Here is a 23,432-nt window from a genome sequence, read left to right as displayed (position 1 = left end):
GCAACGGAAATCAATATTTCGGGTGCTGCACGGTGGGCCTCTTGATGTGGCCGCGAATGACGGACTGCACATGGCAGCTGTGAGCTCGGCACGAAACCACAACTTGGTCTGCTGACTGCTGTGCAAGTTGCATTGCTTAGGCCTAGCGGCCTAGGCCGTACAGCTGCGACGAAAATTTGCCAACAGCTGGCGGAGCAATTGGCGACAAGCTGTCGCAGGAAGCTCTTCAATATTTTTAATCTAGTACCTCATGGGCGATCGAGCACAAGATCACACGTGTACTACACTACAACCAAGTGCTAATGCAGAGTCGGGTCTTGTGTCCAAAAAATCAGTTGGCAATTATTCAAGGTCAATTTGAAATGCATGGAGAGAAAAAGAAATCCTAGTTCAAATGACACATTCTGCACTTTGGGTTGGTTGACCTGCAGCTGCCTGTGCGATAACACTGATCATATTGTTGCATATTAGCCATGGCACAAAACTCGTGTATCTATTTATTGTTGTTCCTGTGCCACATATATGCACAAGCAGCTGACGTGCCACAAAAATGTGCAGGAGGCCCTTCGCTAGCCTGTCGTAGGCATCATGATTACGTTTCTTTTGCATATAAGTAATAGCGTGTTTTTTTGCAAATACTAGTGTGTATATGCATATTGGACATAACGAAGGCATTTCCATGTCGAATGCGACTTCATTATAATGAGACTCTACTGATTAACAAATTTCATAACAATGAAGTTCTAAATCATGCATATTAATTTAACTCTAGTTCAGTACAGTCTGCCTCAATAATTTATCATTCACGAGGCTTCGGCATCCATTGTCACCAACTGTCAAGAGGTGTTGAATCTTAACTCTATATATGGAACACAATATCAGCTCACTGCTACATGTTAACATACCTTTAATTTTCATAAGGGTATTGTTCATTCCATAGTAAAATAAACAGTTCTTGTTTGTGCAAACGCCACTGAATTCTTTTTTTCTCGAAAAGTCATACAGCGCTGCTGAAGACTGGTGCCTGCTGTTCTTCATTATAGCTCCAAGGCAAAGACTGGAGGATTGCACGGCTGTATTGTTCAAGCGGTCAGTCCATGACAGTATAAAACACACACAAAATGTTCTCAATCTATTATCCGAACATCATTTCGTCCTGGTGCAGCCGATTCCAGTAGGTGCGTAGCCTCTGCAGCCATCTTTGCCAGTGCCTCTGACAAAGTGCAGGTCCGAGGTGATGAACCTGGCATGGACTGCCGTCTTCATAAGCAATCACGATCATGGCATCTCGGACCTGGGTTTGTTGCAAGCCAAAAGCAAAGCAAGAGGGGTCACTGCTAATGATGAAGTTAGCGGTAGAATCTAAACGTGCCACAAATCAATTCTGATACAGAACTGTTCGGTACAATGCAGTCAGATGACCTAATAGTATACCTGTGTCGCACCCTCTCCCCCTACGTAATACAAATACTGCATTCACATCATGTGTAATGTGTTGTTGAAAAGTTTATTAAAATGTTAAAGCTGCTGAAAGAGAGAGAGAGAAATATTTTTTATTTATGTAGCTGGCAGATTGGCAAGGGGGCCAACTCTGCCTAGATGGCGGCCAGAAGCCCTTGGGCTCTGGCAGCATCCTTGGCCTGCTGGACGGCCAAAAGATGGTCTTCGGGGGCCAAGCTGAGCAACACGGTCTCTCACTGCTTCCCATCCTAAATTTGTCGGCCCTGTTGGGGCGCCCGAGGGCAGGCCCAGATAATGTGATCCAGGTCTGCCCTTTTTTGACAAAATTTACATTCGGCCGAATATTTTACTGGATGATAGCAACCGGATTTGGATACGTACTGGTTTGAAGGAAGTACCATGCTACTGCCTTCTGCTTATTAAGCGATGGGTGTGTGGGGTAAAACGCACCCTCCCCAATCTGTAATGGTTAGTTATCTCCCTGTAGCCAAGCATCCGGTCCCCTGTCAGCGCCAGGTGCTCAGCTTGTGAGTCCTCGAGCACCGGTGTCGGCATTTCTTCCGGCATCAAGTGTAGCAATAGACTCAGTTGAATGAAATAATTGCAAGCCTATAAGGTTGATTGATTACAATATGAAAGGCACACACATATTGCAAGTGTATGTAATATATTTATTTACACAGCTAGGTTCCTTTTTAATGAGATATTACATGAGGGCACAAGTGTAAATTTGCCGACAGATGGTGCTATGTGGGGTGCCTGAAATAATTGCCTTCTTTTATGTCTAATACAAAATAAAACGAACAAATGTGCAAGTAGGTTGCACTACTCAAGCCGCTCATAAAATATATTGCAGTAGAACCCATCTGTCGGCAAATGTGAATGTTGTCAATGTGAGAGCATTTGAATGAAGACATCATTAAAATTTTGGGGCTTCATGTGCCAAAACCATATGATTATGAGGCATGCCGTAGTGGGGAACTGTGGATTAATTTTGAACACCTGGGGTTCTTTAACGTACACCCAATGCACGGCTTAGGGGCATTCTTGCATTTCACCCCCATTGAAATGCGTGGCTGGGATGTGGTCCCGTGCTCTCGGGGCTTAGCAGCGCAACACCATATTTACTACGCCATGACGGCAGGTGGGTATGCGAAGAAATGTTTTTGCATTTAAATGCTGTAAGTTCTCTAGCATTTAAAGCACCAAGACACGAAAAAGGACAAAGCTGATTGAATTTTAAGAACAAGGCTATATAGGTATTTAGTTATTCCGTATGCACTTGAGAGGTTTAGTGGTGTGGTACTACTTCTGCGCAAGCAATTGGACAGAATGAATAGAGTAACTTGATTCCAAATGGGTGCGAGGGCAGCAGTTGGTATGAATTAGAGTCAACAGGTGATGCCACCTAAGTTATTAGGTGGTGTCATTTGTCACGAGCAATGCAAAACAGTGGCTGGTTCCAGGCTGTCACACCATGCAACATGACAGGTCCCAAGCCATTCACAACAGCCACACCAACTGTGTGCTACAAAAGGGTGGCCGACTTAATAGAAACGCATGCCGCATTGCATGCAAACTCGGACACACTAGACAGTGGCGGCTTCTGCAACGCCTCACAATACTAGTCTCGTCAACACCGAAGCCTGACTTCACAGAGGTAATATACATTAGCACTTGCTGTATAAAATTGGGTTGTAAAGCTAGGCGAATTCAACCTTCATTTTGGAGGCAAAGGGAGCCTTTTCACCTGAATTTTGTAGTTGTCATCGTAGTTGAGTGCACCAATGTAGGCTGCCACTTGCAATGGATTGTCGTAGGTATCTGACAACAGTGGCTTTGGCTTCTTGGATGTCTTCCAGTCGATCAGCACAAGCTCATCCCTGCCAAATGCATTGATGGAAAATGAAGACGATGTATTAAGCACGAGGATGCTGCATCAGAGCACCAAAAGCATGTGAAAAACTATACACTACTTAATATGTGCAGTGCAGATTAACACGGCTCATCTCATAACCTGACTACATTTTCTGGCGTCCGTAACTAGCATTCAATAAACTCTGTCTTCATGATATGACCATCATCCTTGATGATCAAGAGAAACTTTCGGGAGAGACAAGAAATTCGTGGAAAAGGTAGTGCACTCTTCCTGCAGCAATGCCAGTCTTTTCAGCTTACTAGCTGTTTCTATTTCACGGATTGGTAAATTGTAGCCAAATACGAATATTACAAAAAAGATAATTATGTTGTACTTCATAAAAAATATGCAGTTTGGCCAATTCTAGTGGACTTTCCTTGATGAGAACAGACTGAACCTACCCAATAAAACTGCTTAATAAGATATTTCACCAACTGGCCCAATGTTAAGTTATACTTCACATCGCAAATTTCGAGGTTGGCAGTACAGTGCAGGGTTTGCACATTTGTTACCCTGTTTGTTGCAAGAGTTTAGAAGAACTTGTTGTTGGGCGAGTTGGTAGATATTACACGAAGACAGCAAGGGACATGGACGGGCGCAGTTTTTTTTTTTTTTGGCCTTTTATTGAGGGTGGACAGTATTCTTTTGGGCACCGCAGCTTCTCCGAGCTGCATAACATTACCCAAAGCTTGTGGTTTGCTGTTCTTCATCTTTGCTAAGGCATCTCGGAGGTAACAGCGCCACCAACGTTCCGTCGTCTGATCTTCTAGACGTTTGGCGTCACGCATTTTGATGGCAGCCAGCCATGCAGGATAATTCGCAAAGAAGAGGAGTCGTAGCAAGTCTACAAACCTCCGCGTCTGCTCCTTCAGCTCGTCGCGTATATTTCGACATATACTTGTTTTCCATGTCTGCACCCGTCCATGTCCCTTGCTGTCTTTGTGGTTCGTTTGTTCGTGCAGTTAAACAATGTTTGTTGCAAGAGATTTGAACTGAAGAACCAAACAACCTACTACAGCTGCTTTTATCCTCCAACTGAATCATCTTTTGGCACAAGAAAAACATTGCAAGGCATAAAACAAACGCTGCAAGGTTTCGAAAAGGGTAACCTAGCAGTCTGAGGCCGTATTCTGAAACGATCCACTTTGGCGATACTATCGCCGAGGCAACAGTTCACCATCAGGCACTGCATCAGGCATCAGGCTGATTGGTTGTTTTGATCAAAATCAGATGAGCTACGTCATCTGACTGTGCTCAACCATCCCATCAGTGCGAGCCAGACATTGCCGAAGTGGATCAGCCCCAGGGTTGATTTAATATGCTTATAATGTTGCTCTACTAAAAGGTGTCACTAAAGGCACCCTGAAACAATTTTGACGATATTGTACAAACATACTGAGTCGTTAGAGTAGGTCCTTCTGATCATTAATAGATGCATCTAAGTGTTCCGCGCAAAGCGTGTAACTTATTATAAGGTTTTAAATATGTACATTGCTGCCGATCGCAGCACATTGCTCGGCAAAATTTTCAGCTGCCCTTACCCATATGATGTAAATCACCCAATTGACATCAGTAAGGCGAGCTATCCGACTGGCTGCCCAGGGCACGTCATCGATAATTTTTCTACTTTTATGGTGAACAAATGATGTTTGTAATAGTTATAATGTTAGTTAATTTATTTCTATGAAAAGAAAGTAACACAAAGAGAACGCACAAGAACAATTTCTCACTACCCTTAAGCACTTCTGGCACACAGCAAGCATCGTCTGCTTGTGTTACAATGTGCTCCATATTGACGAGAGCTTCGCAGTCAGAGTTGATCTCAGTCTTTTTGCGAGCACTATGATTCGACTTTGTTGCGTTGCGGACTGCAAACATAGTGACTGACAGTATGTCAAGCTGCGACATCGTGTCCCTCTGCAAGGCAGCAGACGAGCGAACTGGCTGCAGCGCATCGGACTGCCGCTATCCATTAAGTGCCAGGACTGGCGCGTTTGTGGGCGTCACTTTACACCGGAAGAATACTGACGCAATAGCGTTTCGTGAGTCCGGTATTAGGGTAAATGCAAGCGCAAGGGGACAGGGCCTGGCCGTTTGACCATGTCGTTTCACGGGATGAGCAGAAGCGTAATTGTGAATGGTCTGCATGGTGCAGCCACCTGGTGGCACAGAGCTCAACCACACACAGTAGCAGTAATGAAATGTGTTCTTCTTTGCTGGTGGTGTAAATCTTTCACTGGAGTGTAATCGTTAATACATTGTTTTTGTAAATGTTTTACACTTGGTTGGAGCAATATTAGCACTTTGTTTGGCTGGTTAAGCTCTGCGCCAACGGTTAGCTGGACCGATCAGGCCGCTCACGTACGCCTACGCTAAGGTTCGTTCATCAGCTTGAGTTTATGCCTCCAGCCAGCCGTCGAAATGCCCAGCTCACCGGTGGTTACCGGAATACCAGACAAATTCGTGGCTGCAACAGACTGCTCGCAACGCACGCTACTTCGATACCTCTCGCTTGGGGTCGTCTGCCAAGCAGCTGGCGGAGAGCTTGGAGAGGCTATCATTTCACTACTCACCATTTTCATTTGGAGTAGTGTGCTGCCAGGCAAATTGTTGCAGTTTTCACAAAGAGCCCATCCCTTTCTAAACGAGGATCCGAGTCCTCGTTTAAAGCAATCAAGCTCCCACAAACTACAAGCAGCGGTGGCAAAAGACGCACCGGCACACGGCCACGCAGTCGAGGATTCCGCGATACTGTAAGTGTGGATGGCACACAGTGCTTTCCAGGTGAGCCACCTTGCCAATTTCGGGCCAAAAAGATTCGAGGCTTCGCCAGTGACCCTCGTTCTCGGGCTGCACCACAATTTCCTCCTTTGGCGTCCCGCCGAGCAGGTCACGGATGTTGACGTGCAGTGACTTGCCCTGGCTGAGGATTGCTGAGAATGAGAAAAAGTAAAAACCACGAACTGAAAAAACAAGTGACTCATAGAAGACGTGACTGAAGTATGCGTATACATACAATACAAACAGCATTTAAAAAGAAAGAATATTAACATTCGATGTGGCCCTTTATTATATGATGCTTAATTTCTTCTGGTAACATTCTATGCTGTCTTATTTTTTTATTATATGATACTTAATTTCTTCTATTTGAGCTCTCTTGTACTTCTAATAGCCGGTCTATATTCTGTCGAAAAAGATGTAGAAGTTCTCTAAATATCTGACTGTCGCATGCATGTTGCTATGTACACTATTGGTCCCCTTGACAGTTCTTAATTTTGGGACACCCTATCATTGTGCTTATACTGTACTCTGCTCAAATAAAAAGCCGCAAAAGTCTGGTCTGTCCATGCAAACCAGGCCTTGCGTAGTCGACGAATAAACAAGGCGCGTAATAGCGGATTCCGTACGTCCTTACATTCCTGGTACTTCTTGAAACTTTCCGCGCCCATTTCGGCCACCATCTTCTGTTTCCACTGCTCCAGGCGGAACCTTGACTGTTCGTCCATGGTATCCTTCAGTATGGTCGTCACACTGGGGTACTTGGTTGTTTTGCGACAGTCCTGCGCCGCGTCTTGCGGCGTCGTTGCCACAACTTCTTCGCCGCTCGCGTCGTTGTCGTCGTCAGGCACGCCGTCTCGCAGGAAGTTGAGCAGAGGAAAGTTTAGCGTCGCCTCAAGGTCGAAGCTCTTCGTCGGAACGCTGATGTTGACCCTCTGTTCGGCGTCTTCGCTCGCAGCTTCAAGCCGCGCCGTTTCGTCGTCGGTCGCCGTCAAAGCGTCGAGCAGTTCGGCCTCCAACTGGATTCTGTACACGCGCTCGCCCGCCCTGGCAATCCTCGCCGTTTCGCGCTCTTCGCAGGCCAACCTCGAGGTTTTCATGCGACGAGGAGCGCGTTCGTCAAGGTAACTCAGCCGCAGTCCTTTGTCGAGCTTGGTACCCTTCGTCGACTTGAGCACGGGCCCGTACAGAGAGAAGTTTTCGAAGTTGAATTTCTTGACCGCTTTCGCAGCACTCGCAGGCTTCTTAGTTGCCCGTGCTTTGGCGTCCCCCTCCGAAGCAGTAACCGGGGTTTTTGTCGCTTTCGTCGCTTTCATGCATTTGCACGCTGTGTCGCGTACCAGCGCCGAGTGGCGCGCGAAAGACTTGCAGACAACAAAGTTTGCGGCCATGGCAGCCGCCATCATGATCTGACATGTCTTGTTTTATGGATCGATTTGGATCGAAACAGTCCTTTACATAATAACGCGTCGTAAAAGCTTTTCTTTTAATAAACACACTTTAAGTTTTTATCTACTGGAAAAAAATATAACCTAAGTTTTTATTCAATTAAGAGTCACCCATTTGGTCTTGCGCATTTCGCTTGCTTGTAATTTTGTTTTGTTCCGGTTTTCCGTAGCGTCAGAAGCGGTGGCCCTTTTCTCAACGACGTGAATCAGCTCTACCTCGCAGGCTTGAGGCTAGACTGAAAGCAAAGTTTCCAGAATCAACAGCGTTATCCCGGGCCCTTAAATCTAACGGGTAAGTGTCAGAACACTCTCTTTACCTAACTGCTCACCAACAGTATATCTAGAAAAACGTGCCGCGTAGCCGTGAAATGTGACACAGGTCCCGTTAAAGTTTCTGCGGAGGGATTCCGCGATGTCAACTCTGATTTCTTACGTATTTCGATTTACGAGAGGTTTTTCACCGGCGTTCCAGGTCGAAAACTAGCAAATGCGATTCCTCGAAGCCTGCTGGCCTCTTCATTTCCAGTGCTTTCTCAGGTTTGACCTGTGTTCTGTCAACGTGCTTTAGGTGCGGACATCGCCTAACGTCGAACCTATCGCCTGTTCCGCCTCTTTATTTGCGTATTTCAGCCTGCCGCCGGCCTTCCTTCCTTCCTTTTCGTATTGACGACGCTTTTATGGCTTCTAATTATAGCAGACTGTCTCTCGAACTACCGGTCTTTGAACCGCTGCCAACGTTTCCTTGATTGCACGATTGCTGGCGGTGTCGTCGCTTGCTGGCGGTGTCGTTGGTCCGAGTCGTCGTTCGTCTTTGCCATCCGCGCTTGAAACGCTGCCCAATCTCGGGCGTGCGTGCAGCACGACTTCGTTGTAAGCGTCAGCTGTGCCCGTCGCCACAGCGGCGCTACTTTGACGAAAGTACGTCCGTTCGTCGTGCACGCGAAACTGCCTTATAAGGCGCCGCCGACGCGGCCACACCTACGTAATTGCTCGGCGTCTCCGAGCAGTCGCGTTGTCATCTTCACGCGGCGAGCAGACAGGAAGCGAAAAGGCTGTTTAATTGAGTTTGGGTTGTGTAGTGCTGCGATTGGCGTTGTCACCGGGACAGTGGGACGTGGATAATCCTATCAGTGAAACTAGCGTGTCGACTCAGTTCTGCCGTCTCTCATAGACTTGTACTGTGTTTGTTAGCATAACGCAAAAGCAGCGGCAGACTGCCTGTCGTTTTTGATGTTCATTGTGCTTAGGCTTCCTATACTATGTGCAAATAGTGAAGACGGCTTGGATTAATGTGACGGAAGAAGAAAAAAAAAAAAAATGAGTACTGGCGATACCGTGATGTATGCCAAAGTAGGTTGGGCGCAGGAACTTTTTTTTTTCTTTTTGCTTTACATAGCTGTTTCATGATAATAACAGCTTGCAGATTGCAGTGGATCATTCTGTTTGCAGGGCTTTTGCAGATCTGTTCAACGTAAGAGAAAGCTTGGCATGCAAGTTCTGCATCAGTTTAATTACGCTTCATGTGCCCTGTATAATCCCTAAGTCACATGACCGGTTTCTTTGCAGGCTATAGAGGTAACGTGAAAAGTTATGCTTAATTCACATTATAGTCAGACATTTTGTAGTTAAACGCTCGTACACTTGGATTTAGGTGCACATTAAAAGAACTCCAGGTGGCCAAAATTAATCCAGAGCAGAGCCAACTGTGCGGTTTCAGTAAACCTACAATGTAACTTTTAAAATTAGTGCCTCGAATTCCTCTGAGACAGCACAAGCGAAACTCATGGGAAGTTTTCACCAAGAAACTAGCGAGTCCATATTAGGGCTGTGCTTGTTGAAAAGTGTGTTTGTGATGGCTCTAAATGAACACCCTAGACATATTCGAAATGGTTAAAGTCTTAATTGTGACTTCTCTGTGAGAACTGTGAGAACCCTAAATTAATTGGTTGCAAAATGTGACAATACGTAATGTGTCTAGTGCGGCAGCAAAGGAATTGATGAAGTTACACAACTCATTTGCACTATCGCAGTTGGTGTGCCAACCTACTCGTGGAAGCAGTGTGTTAGACTTACTTTTTACTAATTTGCCTGTGGATATGCAACCTGTGCTGATCTTGCCAGGCATAAGTGACCATAACGCCGTTTTGTGCAAACTGAAATTGGAGTACATTAATGTCGCTAATAGCGCAGGTAGACGGATATACAGCTACCGAAAGGCACAAGTCGATGAAATCTCGTTGGCACTCGACTCGTATTACGACGTATTTGAAACTGTCAGAGTCGCTTCACGTAGACGAATTGTGGTGTTTACTTAAAAACAAGATTTTCGAGTTGCGTGACCAATTTGTCCCGTCATAGATAATGATGGCAAGGCTGGGTAGAAGTAAGCCGTGGTTCACGAGGGAAGTTCGTAGGGCACTGGGGAAAAAAATGAAGTATACAAGGCGTTCAGGAAAAAGCCGACACCCCAGATAAAGCAACAATTGCAACAAGCTTCAGATGAGGCAAATTCGGCAATATCACACGCGAGAGGTATTTTTTATGCTTCTTTTCATTCTAAGTTAAAAAGTAACCCTAGAGAATTCTGGCAGTTTATCAAGAAGAATAGAAAAGACGAAGTGTCAATTCCTGTGCTCGAACACAATGAGTCTCTTGTGCATGATAGTCTAGATAAGGCAGAATTTTTTAGCTCGTTCTTCAGTTCTGTTTTTTCTGTGCACGCAACTAATACTGATTCAATGTTTCACTACGGGCTTATCGGAGGGGAGCCAATTAATGACATCGTCTTCGACAGGAGGGGCATTCAACTACAACTTGAGCTTTTAAGTATCACTAGTGCCAGTGGTCCCGATGACTTGCCGAACTATCTGCTTTCCGCTTGTGCAGGCCCGTTGTCAAAATACCTTTATGTGCTCTTTGCCAAGTTCTTGCAGGTGTGTATCCTGTATCTTTGATTACATCGATCTTAGGCTACTGGATTGCTCCGTTCGTGTTTGTGTCCAGCATGGGTGATAAGCCTCCTTCAACTATAAAAGAACTTGTAAAGGCTATGACTGACTTGAGTGCACAGTTTAACTCTAAGCAAAGTGAACTAAAGCAAGATATAAAGCATGTGATTGAATCTGAAATGGAATCTGTCAAAACTTCAATGGGCTTTATCAATGAAAAGTTCGAAGAATTTAGAACAGAGATCTCTGAGCTCAAAAAGACCCTGTCTGACGTGAAAAACGTAAACCTGGAAATGAAAAAAGAAAACAACCGACTCACAAATGAAGTGAAAACTCTCAGGCACGAATTGACTGAACTGCAGCAGTACAGTAGAAGAAATAACCTTGAAATCAAAGGCATCCCTCCAGCACCCACTGAAAATCTGATTTCAGTGATGACATCGATCTGTCATCTCTTGAGCACCAAGTTCGATGAATCCGATGTTGAAGCTATCCATCGTGTGCCCTCAAAAAACAAGGACGAACCCAACATCATTGTTAAGTTTGCTTCCAGGAAAGTGAGAGACAGCATTCTGAAAACAGCGAAAAAGCAACGGCTGAACACTACACTTCTGAGCTTTGACGATCACGAAAATCCCGTGTTCATCAACGAACATTTGTGCCCGGCAAACAAAATTTTGCTAGGTAAAGCACGGAAAGCCAAAAAGGAAAAACAGTGGAAACACGCATGGGTATCAGATGGCAAGATCCTGATGCGCAAGACAGATACCTCGCATGTTCTACATATAACCTGTGACGCTGATCTTGCTCAGGTAGTCTAGAAACATGGCCTTTTCCGTCGAGGAAATCAGTGCTAAGTGGCACGAGAGCGAAAACCTTTCCATTTTTCATTGCAATGTCCGCAGCATAAATAAAAATTTAGACCAACTCACTGTACATTTATCGCAACATTCTTTCCAGTATGATCTTATCGCTGTAACTGAAACCTGGCTTAAGAAAGGAGAAATACCGTACATACCGGGTTACACAACGCTATCTTTACCAAGAGATAGCACCGCACGAGGGGGTGGCGTTGCTCTTTTTATAAAAAACGGCATAGATTATCAACAGCTCTCGGATTCCTCTCTGAGCTCTAATACCACAGAAGCACTTTTTATTCGCCTTAAGACAGACGTCGTAATAGGCGTGGTATATCGTCCGCCAAACACGTGCACAAGTCAGTTCATATCTGATATGGAGTCCATTCTGGTTCCTCTGATGTCTTTTAATAATCAGTTAGCAATAGTTGGTGATTTCAATATCGACTTATCAAAGGATGACTGTCCAGATTATATTTTCTTACTGGAATCGTTCAACCTCAAGAATGTTATCAATGTGCCCACTAGAATTACACATCAGTCTGCAACAATTATTGATCACATCTTATGTAACCGTGATATGGATGCCTGCGCTGGTGTTTGTAACCAAAACATTGCTGATCACTGTTCAACTTTTCTGTTTCTGCCACGGTCGGGTATCGATTGTACTTGCCCTACCCATACCAATGTATTTTCACGGGTGGACTACGCGCATGTCAGGCGTTTGCTCGAATCTATTCATTTCGAAAATCTGTGTCACAGTGACGTTCACACAGAATTTGCTAACTTCGTATCTGCTGTTTCCGATGCAATTACTAAGTCAACACTGAAGTTTTCTCGGCGCAACTACAAACATGCCATATGTCCTTGGATTACTGAGGAAATACTCACAGTATTGAAAAAGAAGGATTCATACTATAATAAGCTCAAAAACAACAGAACAAATGCTTATTACTTGAAACAGTTTAAGTATTACAGAAACAAATCCGTGGCGCTGATGAGAAAATCAAAGAAATTGTATTATACTAATTTGGTTAATCGTCAAGGAAATGACACAAAGCAAGTATGGAAGATTGTAGGAGAAGTTACGGGAACAGCTAAAAGAAAACAGATTGTTCCTGTCAACTTGTCAATAGAGACTGCAGACGAGTTTAATCAGTTCTTCACAACATACGGTCAGAACAGTGCGCAACCTACTCCCTTAGCTTCAGTGACATCCGACATACCTCGATGTATTAATAATGAATTCAGTTTCTCGAACATTACTAGCGATGAAGTTGCAAGTGTTGTGGCGAACATGCCCACGAATAAAGCGGCCGGGCCAGACGGCATAATGGCTAAGGTAATCAAGGACAACATTGATTTGTTTTGTGTTCCTTTGTGCAGAATATTCAATCATGCGATACACTCTAGCTTATACCCCGATACTTTAAAAGTTGCAAAAGTTGTTCCGATATTTAAAACTGGTGACCCTAACAACCCGTCTAGTTACAGGCCAATATCTGTACTGAGTGTCGTCAATACCATTTTTGAAAAATTAATTGCTTTCCAACTGAAAACCTTTCTTGATGTTAATCATATTATTTGTCCTCAGCAACACGGATTTGTTTCTAGCAGGTCCACGTCCACGGCTGTAGTTACTCTATCACAGCTTATCCTATCTGCTCTTCATAACCATAATGTTGCTGTAAGCGTATTTATAGACATCAAAAAAGCTTTCGACACAGTTTCACACTCCATTCTTTTAATGAAACTGGAAGCATATGGTGTGCGTAGCGGGGCCCTTGAATTCTTTAAAAGTTATCTTTCTTCACGACAGCAGCAAGTTGTCCTCAAACAGTTCAAGTCTGCATACCAAACTGTTACGTGTGGTGTACCCCAGGGGTCAGTTCTGGGACCGCTTTTATTTTCGCTCTTTATTAATGACCTCCCCAATGCAATACAGTGTTCTCAAATTTTGATGTATGCGGATGACACTGCACTTATCTTTACTGGCAACTCACTTGAGTCAATAGAAAATCCTATTAACAATGAACTCCAACGTATCTCGACCTGGTTTCGTAATAATCATCTAACTTTAAACACTGAAAAAACTAAATATGTTATTTTTCGTTCAAAACAAAAGTGTATTGAATTAAGTGATTTTTCTATATGTGTTGACAACAATGTTATTGATAGTGTGTCTTCTTTTAAATATTTAGGGGTCATGTTCGACTGCCACTTGTCTTGGAAGGAACAGGTGCACAGTGTGTGTAAAAAGGTTGCGTACGGTTGTTTTACCTTGTCTAAGGCACGGCGGCACTTTCCACCTGCTATTCTTAGATCACTGTATTTTTCATTATGTCACAGTCATCTCAGTTATTGCAGTGAATCATGGGGAATCACATACAAAACGTATTTAACACCATTGCTAAGACTACAAAAACGTGCCTTGAAAACCATGGGATTACCTTCTTCGAATAGTTCTAACAATAACATTTTTGACGCAATGCAAATCATGTCATTCACAACCTTACGCGATTACAAAATAGCTCTTATGGTTAATAATATTATAAATACCAACTACCCCTTACCTCTTGGTGCATTCAGTATTCCCGTCCGCAACACTAGACAAGCCAGCAATGGCAATTTTAACCTTCCTATTTGCCATAATGCGTATGGAGAAAGACGAATAGAATTTACAGGAGCGAAAATTTGGAACTCGTTGCCAATTGAAGTAAAGCAAGCTAGGAATTTCAAACTGACATGCAAGAAACATTTTTTGGGAATGGAAGCAAGGCTACAAAGTTAGTTTTTCTTCAATGTGTTTATGATTGCTGTCCTATATGTTATTTTGTATTGGACCGCTTACTAGCCTCATTGGCTATCGGTCCAAATATCTGTGTATACATTTTGTTTGTGTTACTCAATAAAGACTTCTTGATTCTTGATTCTTGACATGCAGAATGTTGCCTGCAGACTGGAAAATTGCCAATGTTGTTCCTATTCCGAAGTCAGGACCTTGAAAATCTGTGTTTAATTATCGACCGGTGTCCTTGAATAGCTTACCTTGCAAGATCTTTGAGCATGTACTTTTTAGCAATATCATGACTCACTTAAATTTGTTTTCCTTGTTGATTCCTCAGAAACACACATTTCGAAGTGGTTTTTCTTGTATTACTCAGCTTACAGAATTAACGCACGACCTAGCATCTACTCTTGACAAAGGGGGCTGTGTAAATTGCATCCTTTTAGATTTCAGGAAGGCCCCATTCCTAGTGACCTAGTGCCCCATTCTTTGCTGCTTGAAAAATTGTCGTGGTACAACATAAATAGAACGGTTGTTGAATGGATAAAAGAATACTTAAATTGTAGGACACAACGCATAGTCGTTGGAGGTAGGCTGTCGCATGGTGTTGATGTGTCATCGGGGGTGCCTCAAGGTTCAATTTTGGGTCCGCTATTGATTTTGTTATACATGAATGACATTACCGTTGGCATATCACATTTCATCCAATTGTTGCGGACAACTGCGTTTTGTATCGCGTTTTGAAAGGTCCCGATGATTATAATGAACTACAGAAGGATTTAGACAAGGTTGCAGAGTGGTGTGATAAATGGGGCATGAGTATAAATCTTGATAAAACTGTGCAGATGTGCTTTACAAGACAAAGGTCACCAAATGTATATACATATAGCATTAACGGGACAAATCTTGCATCCGTGTGTGAATATAAATACCTTGGGGTGTACTTGACCCCTCAACTATGCTGGCACCGTCATGTTAACTATATAATTGCTAAGGCGTGTAGAGTTCTTGCTACGCTACGTAGAAATGCGAAATGCTTCCCTTTAGAAACAAGGAATCTGCTTTACAAGACTAACGTAAGACCAATACTGGAATATGCTTGTACTATCTGGGACCCGTGGACTGCAACAGACATAAAGAAACTAGAAAGAGTACAAAGCTTAGCAGCCTGTTTTATGGTTCAAAATTATACTCGGTATTTTAGCGCACCCCAAACAAAGGAAACATTAGGCTGGAATACACTTCAATATTGCAGAAAAACATTCAGATTAAAATTTTTTCGCAATATATATAATTCTAAAACCGGCCTCAATCGTGATAGCTACATAAGGCCACCAAAGTACAATTCTGGCAGGCGCGATCACCCACTTAAGATTAAAGAGTATAGATGTAGAACGGAGCTTTTTAAGATGTCATTTTTCCTAAGACGGTCAGTGAGTGGGACAGGTTGCCCAGCAATGTTGTATCGCTATCTTCAAGTGATGCCTTTGCTTCAGCCGTATGACTTGCAATTTTTTTTTTCTCTGTGTTTTGTGCTTGCGTCAACAGAACCGCTTTGTTTCACTTCGCGCATGTACGGTTATGCTCTGCTTCTTTCTTTTCTTCTTTATGTTGTGTCGGCGATTTGGCCTGATCTGTAACTTTTTTTTTTTTTTCATGTATTCTATATTAACTGCTTTTTGTCAATGATATATGTACTTCTCCCCCCCACTGTAATGCCAAACTGGCGCTGTGGGTACTGTGATAAAAAAATAAATAAATAAATCTATTGCCCATCACAGTTGCTACGGCAGCCCTTTAAGGGCGCAGTAAGGTCTGGATTGTTCCATAATTCAGGCATGTCACTGAAGTTTTTTGCCAGCAAATGGAACCTTGACGCAGCACAGAGGAAATGATATGAACAAAACGTATGGTTGGGCTAGTTGGTTCAGAGCACCTTGCGATCGTCTCTGTCTCCTAGCATGCCTCTCGCATTCTCTGGCACCTTTTGCTGACATGAGCATTCACCTAAGCACCTTTTGTGCTATGCAGCACTAGGTGTGAAGTTAGATACCTGAGTCGCATACATCAATGCTAGGGTATCTGGAGCCTTGTTGAGCTTTAACATGCTTCTCTTTTTCTCCTTTTTTTTATATGTGTGAGTGTGTGGGGAAAGACAAATGTTAGTGTGATTGATTAAATTATTCATTTCATTATGGCTTTGAAATACTCGTACATCATACTACAGTTAGACCTCAATACAGTGAACATGGATATAATGAATTGTTTGGTATAACAAAGTAAATCTGAAAGATTTCTTGTCGATATTAGCATGTCATGAGTATACAATATAATAAAGGTATTTCTGTTTGTATGAAACTTATCAAAACGAGGTTTTACCGTATATTGTTTGAGCTTTTACTTTACGTCAGGTTGGCCAGGTATTGGGGTCACTTCAGGGGCCATATTCTGAAACGATCACTTTCGGTGATCCTATTGCCTTGATAAAGGACATGTTTTTTGCCGCAGTTGAACTCTCACAAAAGGAAGACACATAAAGACAACACGGGCGGCACTTCCAACTGATTTATTTTGGGCTGTGACCCAAGAGTATATATATACATACACGCATGCGCTGGCTGTTCACAGATCTACGTAACCCAGTGGTCAAACAATCTAGTTTCCAATTTATAGAGCACGATAGATGTATCACTAATGCAATTTGCACCTTTCTTTTTTTATATAGTAGGCTTCCAGCTGCTCACGTGCTGTTTGAAATCTGCTTCTGCCAAGAATCCTAATCTCAGAAAACCGTGGTTTGCACATGAAGGCCTTGCAGTGCGCAGGCAAATGTGCCACGCCATCTTTCATTAGATTTAGTTCGTATTCCCTGGCTCGTTAATTTATGCAGCGTCCAGTCTGTCCTATATAGGAGTTGCCGCACTCAAGGGGAATTTCATACACCACACCTGTAGCGCATCTCCCGTAGGATGTGCTATGCTTCTTGCCACAGCCTTGCGAACCGGTCTCCTCGAACTGGTTATGGAAGGTTAAAGGTACCAGCGCCACAAGGGAGGAAGATAGAGCCAGAATTGTAAGACCTGCAGTGATTCCTTATGTTCATAAGGTTTCCCATAACCTCAAGAAGGTGGCAGGCCGGTATGGTGTACCCATTGCCTTTTCTGCCCCCGTCAAACTGGGCCGACTCTGTTCGAAAACCACACGCGAGGAGACCGGTTCGCAAGGCTGTGGCAAGAAGCATAGCACGTCCTACGGGAGATGCGCTACAGGCATGGTGTGTGAAATTCCCCTTGAGTGCGGCAACTCCTATATAGGACAGACTGGACGGTGCATAATTGAACGAGCCAGGGAATACGAACTAAATCTAATGAAAGATGGCGTGGCACATTTGCCTGCGCACTGCAAGGCCTTCATGTGCAAACCACGGTTTTCTGAGATTAGGATTCTTGGCAGAAGTAGATTTCAAACAGCACGTGAGCTGATGGAAGCCTACTATATAAAAAAGAAAGGTACAAATTGCATTAGTGATACATCTATCGTGCTCTATAAATCGGAAACTAGATTGTTTGACCACTGGGTTACGTAGACCTGTGAACAGCCAGCGCATGCGGGTATGTATATATATATTCTTGGGTCACAGCCCAAAATAAATCAGTTGGAAGTGCCCGTGTTGTCTTTATGTGTCTTCCTTTTGTGAGAGTTCATTTGCGGCAAAAAACGTCTTTTAGCAAGCACCAACTAGGCCAACAAGCAGTTCTGTTGCAACTTATTGCCTTGGCCACACCTTTGCTGTTGGCACACGCTGATTGGCTGCTTTAGCAAAATCGGATGAGCTGATTGGCTGGTTGAGCACTGTGTCATCCGATTTTGCTCAACCAGCCAATTAGCGCATGCCTGACAGCAATACTATCGCTGAAGTGGATTGTTTCAGAACACATCTCCAGCTGTGTAGTGGAAGGCAGAAAACATCATTATAGAAACACAACGAATTACCTGTTTGTTCCTTGGATATTTAAATGGCATACTGATATACCCACAAGTGGCATTGAAATTTGACATTAGTTGGGTTCTAATAAAATAAGATAAAATGTAGCAAGAAGTCAGAAAATGTGTTTTCTGTCATTGTGTACAGGCTGTATTTCTTTGTACTCGTCAGTGTTGATGATACTATCGCTAATTCAGATTACGTTGCAGGGAAGAGGCACCTGGAAATAAATGAATACTAGCCTTGGTATGTAAACTAATGTGTAACTATGATTACACAATCTCATGTAGTGGTTGAACACAGTCTTCATATGTCCCTATGGCTTGCTTAAAGGGACTGTAAAAACAATTTTTGGAGCCTAAATTATGCGCTGCACGTTAAACCATATGCGTCTCGCAGCAGTACGGCAAAATTTGAGCGCATTTGGTGCAGTCTGGCAACACTGATGGGTGATGAAATGAAGCGTGTTGTGTGAGGTCAATGCACGCAGTATATGAGGGATTTCATTTCCGCGTGTGCCATCTCGGCGGTCAGCCTGAGATGCCTTCTGCAAGCATTCTCTGGTTTGTGCTTTTCCTTGTGCTAATGAAAGAATTGCTGGCACAGCGCAATGGCGACACCCTTGCTGTGCTGCTTGGTGCCAGAGCTTGTGCAGCAAGGAAAGTCCAGCATGCTTGCTGCGCACATAGTTTTGGAATGTTTTGGAGCAGACGACACAGCGGTGGGCCTACACTTGTTGATGGTGTGCAAGCCAGGCCAAAGTAGCGTTTACGTTTCGGTAGTAGGGGCTTAAAGGCAGCGATCTCAAAGTGACATTCTTGGTTAAAATACACGCTGAGAGCCTAGTTTTCTTGCTTGTATTAACATATTGGCCACATTACTCACAGTTACAATAATAAACTGAGATTAGTTGGACGACCATGGCTATGGTCCCTTTAAGGCAGCACTTCTTTTAACCAAGATCCTTAGCCTGAATTGTGAAAAGCTGCTTAAATCTTAAATGTGCGAAAGCAAGGCTGATGTCACTTAGTGCAGAAGTCCTGCCTGTTTCAGACTGACCTAATAGTTAGCAGTACTTTTCATACCTTGTGATAAGTTCTGTTAGCTGCAACATTTGTTGTGTGTTTTGAAAGTGGCTTAATAAGAGTTCCATATCTGGTGATAACTTCTGTTGGTAAAAATTTCTGTTGTGCTGACTTAATGGTTAGCAATTTTTGTCATGACTGGCAATAACTCCTGCTAGTGGGAAGTTCTGTTGGGCTTTTATTATCCTAAAGCAAGCAAATAAAAAAAAAAATTGTGTCACAGCCAGAGAAAAGGCGGCACCTGTGAAGCATGGAGGAGCATCCTTGTCTTCAAAAGTGATGTTTTTATCCATCTGCTTGCTTGGCTGTTTGTGGCTTTGCACTACTAGCATGGCACCTAAGTCTTACCAGTTTTATGGGACATTGTGTTAATTCTGAACATCAGCATAGCAGAACCAAGGGGCCAGATAAACGTCATGAAATTTTGTAAAGATACTGTTATGAAATGAAGGTCCTGCATCTGGCCATGCACTGAGTAGCAGCATAACAGACAACCGAGGGAGTTAGAGTGAGTACCAAAACGTCGCAATTGTATTGCTCTCACGTGGCCACCTTCTGTGTCACGACGTAAGGACAGATGCACCTGCTGGGAAACTAAACTGGCTTGTAGAAAAGCTGTTATAGTAAATTATTTAGGAAGATGTGAGGCTTGTTAGTATTTCTTTCTGTTTCAAGGTCCAGGACCTTCATTTAACACATGAAATGAAATGTTCTGGCACACTAATTAGCATTATGCAAGTCTTACGCAAAATTTAGCATCAAAGCTTGGGCTTGTTGGTGATTCATTGGGAAAAGGACACTTTGGAAGAAAGACAGGGACACGATAGAGCGACATGCACACAGTGCTGTGTCGCTCTCTCGTGTCCCTGTCTTGCGCTATGTCCTTTTTTCAAAAGTTACGCAAAAAGTGATAACACAAGTAGAACCCCTGCTCTTAGGAGAATATGGCACATAGCTCAGTGCTTTGGCATGGCATTCATGGCAGGTACAGAAAACATGTTGTCACTGTCACATTCCTTGCAGTTTTATTTTTATTAATTTTTCTTCTTTCTCCAGGCAGTCCGGGCAACACACAGCGTTCACAATGTCCGAGAGAGGCGATGCTGCGCCGGCCTTTGTCAAGCTGATTGTCAGAACTGAGGGGAGTCAGATGTTCTCAGAGCGCAAGTTCCCTGTCACAAACACAATTCGGGAGATCAAAGAGAAGCTCGAACTCCTCACAGGTGAGTCCACCTTGCTTGTCTAATGAGTGGTCATCCCTGTTCTCTCACAAATAGCATTGTGTTACTGAATGAAGGCATCATTTGAATACAAGATACAAAGACATGCAATTCTCCCTCAAAATTACAGCAGCAACACAAAAAAAGGGGTTTCGTGTTCTGCTGTTCTGGTCTTGCTCAAGTTATGCAGAAAGAGCATATTTCATGCTGTGGCGGGGTGTGCTTTTAAGGCAAGAACCGAGTAAAGCACACAGATAAACAAACGGGCGCACTCCTGCCAAAAAGAAAAGCACCTGCCAGAATTCCAACTCGCCTAAGTAGCAGCAGTCGTATTTTGTGGTCCAGATCGGATTTTTTCGGCTGTGAATGGGGGACAGACCAACCGACTGAAGGCATTATGTGAAAACTCGTTTGTCGTCTCTGTAATGGCTGTTGCCATTAAAATCTACGACCCTGGTGTGCCCTCCCCTAGCTACGCACGCCCCTGGGGGAAACTGAGAGGTTTGATTGGTTGTTAGTGACAACCAAATGAATTAAGTAAAGAATAGGTTAGTGAATCCCTCTTTTGAAACTTGTGTTTCTTCAATGAAAACAATTATCTGTGGATGAAGTTAGCTCCCTTATGTTGCTTTAGGACGTTGGACCCAACCAATCAACCAGTCAAGGCCGTGTGGAGAGATGCTAAGAGATGCCAAAGTCCCTCTCACACAGGAAGTAACTTAACATAGTTAACTGCTTTGTTAGTTTCATCTGTCCATAATCCCTATATAGCGTAATGCAATTGAAAGTGAAGTGTAGACGTTGTACATTTATAAACAAGATGAGTTTCGCAGCCACACATTTTGATGTCACATTCTGTATTTGAGTGTGGGTCCCATCGCAGACTTATCTCCTTCTGTTCGTCTGTTTCTTTTTCTGACACTTTAGAGGCACACTAAAGAGCAGTGTTAAATTGAGCTGCATTACTAAATTGCCCTTCTACAATGCTAATAAAGAAGCCACTATTACCGTGAGAGGAGACTAGATAGCAGAAAAGACTGTAAAGCAAAAGACTGGTAATGAGGCTGCGCTGAAGTTCCCACATTAGTTCTGTAAGGTCGCAAATTTTGAGTGGCTACTTGGGTCTGAATTCTGTGTCTATTAGTGATGAAGGACTACATTGCATTTGAAAGGGACCAAAAACGTAACGAGGTCTGACAACTTTTGTTTACCCCAGAGTGGTCCAAGTAGGATGAAATGTTGAAATCTGTGACGTGACTTTGACATGCTGAAATGAAAGTTTGGTGTTCATTTTTTCTACTGGTAGTCAAACCTGTTCTACTGAGTGAACGAAAATAGTTTTTATAAGAATACTTTGCCAGTTTCAACTGATAGTTTTGCTTGTTCGTTGTGTTCCTTTTAACAGATACTATAGCCGCTTGATTTGGTTTGATTCACAAGGCCTAATATTCCGGCACAGCCGTGGTGGAGAGCCACAGACTAATTCTGACCGTTTTTTTTTTTAAATTATTATTGAGCACCTAAAGCACGAAAACTAGGCGCTCTTGCATTTTACGGTCACCGAAAATGAGCTGCCATTCAAAGATGCCCGCATGAAATGTAGGTGCAGTAGGCAACTCGCTGCACGGGAAACATGCAACAGGGATGATTGTCATGGCGTGGCTGAAAGTGCCTTATTTCAGGGAAGTATCATTGGTTTTCAGTACGTTGTCCAGCAGATCATTGTACAAATATGCACTCGCACTATGCGTCCATGCATCACATGCTCTGCCACAGTTCTCTCTACTAGAATTTCCAAAGGCCACTCAGTGTGTATCCCATGTCCTGTAGCTCGAAAGGGCCAAAACATCTTTTTCTGGGAGAAATAGAAAAGAAAGGAGGAATGCATGCTTCAGCTAACATTTACTCTGGTATTACTTTCTTTTTTACTGGCAGCAGTGTGCATGAACAGATGCAGAGTTTTTGGTTGCTGGTTAGCGCTCGCTGGGCAGCCCAGTAGCTGACCACGATGGTAGTAAACCTAGCGGGCTATGGCGTACTTCTGCTGCGCCCTAGGTCATGGGTTTGACCTTGGCTAAATTTGCAAAGACACTCGTGTACTTAGATCTAGGTGCGCGCTAAAGAACCCCAGATGGTCAGAGTTTGGCCGGAGTCCCCCACTATGGCGTACCTAATACTCAGTGTGGGCTTGGCATGTAATAACCCAGAATTTCATTTTTAGTGCATGCTACCGTTTAGACCGCAACATATTTTCTAGTGTAAAACCCACGCTCGTATAGGGTCCCATACCTCCACTTTTGAGCGCGAAAAATTGAAGGGGGGAAAAAAGTTTCCCAATGCGTCATGTGCATGCCCTGGTGCTGGTTACTGCCATCTGGCGGGAATGAGTTACGCTCGGGTGGACTTCCCCGTAGTTCCCGGAGGAATGGCAGCCGCGCTGCAGCTGCTTGACGTGTGTCAGCCGGCCTTTTAAAGTGGAATTTTAGTGCTGCTATTCTGAGTGGATGACCACGTTAGATCATGAGAAGACCCCCCCCGGGGGGAGCATTAAGAGGGCATCGCCGCATGATGTGTGTGCTTGGAATTTGCGTGCGTGGCATGCGGTTTCATTCGAAACTGTCATCTAGAGTTTCAAGGTGGTGGGAATCTCTAACAGTAACGGACAGCACAGAGGACGACTGGCTTTGGGAGGCCGCTGATGAGGCAAGCTCTCCTCAAACGATGAAAGCAGCGAAAGTGACAAAGACAGCTATTTTAAAAGCATTCATAGTTGGCTTCCAGTAGTTGCATTATTGTGCATAGCAGTCTGGGTGGAGTTCGAGGCTTCAGTGAGTTGCTATAAGCTTGCCCTGTGTAATGCCTGCACACTGTGCAAAGAAGAAAAAAGTGGGCCTTGCACAAGTGCTAGTAAATATGCTAGTTATGCCTCATTCCTCCCAGGTAT

General features: G+C 43.7%; 2 protein-coding genes across 2 annotated transcripts in view; one reads left to right on the top strand and one right to left on the bottom strand.

Moving 5' to 3' along the window:
• Positions 1 to 1,119: 1,119 nt before the first annotated feature.
• On the bottom strand, positions 1,120 to 7,572 carry LOC126534253 (mitochondrial genome maintenance exonuclease 1-like). Its single transcript, XM_050181516.3, has 4 exons — positions 6,795 to 7,572; positions 6,096 to 6,312; positions 3,212 to 3,344; positions 1,120 to 1,294 (listed from the first exon to the last, which is right to left on the bottom strand). The coding sequence occupies exons 1-4, from the start codon at positions 7,561 to 7,563 to the stop codon at positions 1,136 to 1,138; spliced, it is 1,278 nt and encodes a 425-aa protein (XP_050037473.1). The 5' UTR covers positions 7,564 to 7,572; the 3' UTR covers positions 1,120 to 1,135.
• Positions 7,573 to 7,768: 196 nt separating this feature from the next.
• LOC126534254 (tubulin-folding cofactor B-like) overlaps positions 7,769 to 23,432 on the top strand; it is a 28,762-nt gene continuing 13,098 nt past the window's right edge. Inside the window, exons 1-2 of the mRNA XM_050181517.3 lie at positions 7,769 to 7,897; positions 20,325 to 20,491. Coding sequence (XP_050037474.1) covers positions 20,353 to 20,491 — 139 coding nt within the window. The 5' untranslated portion in view covers positions 7,769 to 7,897; positions 20,325 to 20,352. The remainder of the gene's footprint in view (positions 7,898 to 20,324; positions 20,492 to 23,432) is intronic.

This window comes from Dermacentor andersoni, chromosome 7, assembly GCF_023375885.2.
Source record: "Dermacentor andersoni chromosome 7, qqDerAnde1_hic_scaffold, whole genome shotgun sequence".
In the NCBI taxonomy this organism is placed as follows: domain Eukaryota; kingdom Metazoa; phylum Arthropoda; class Arachnida; order Ixodida; family Ixodidae; genus Dermacentor; species Dermacentor andersoni.
This window is presented reverse-complemented; position numbering and strand designations above follow the sequence as displayed.

Excerpts from the sequence above, each read along its gene's own strand:
- LOC126534253 (XM_050181516.3), bottom strand. The coding sequence starts at position 7,563 with ATGATGGCGGCTGCCATGGCCGCAAACTTTGTTGTCTGCAAGTCTTTC. Across the intron at positions 3,345-6,095 it reads GACTGCGTGGCCGTGTGCCG|GGATGAGCTTGTGCTGATCG; the intron begins GTGCGTCTTTTG and ends TGCATTTGGCAG. Across the intron at positions 1,295-3,211 it reads ATGACAACTACAAAATTCAG|GTCCGAGATGCCATGATCGT; the intron begins GTGAAAAGGCTC and ends CAACAAACCCAG.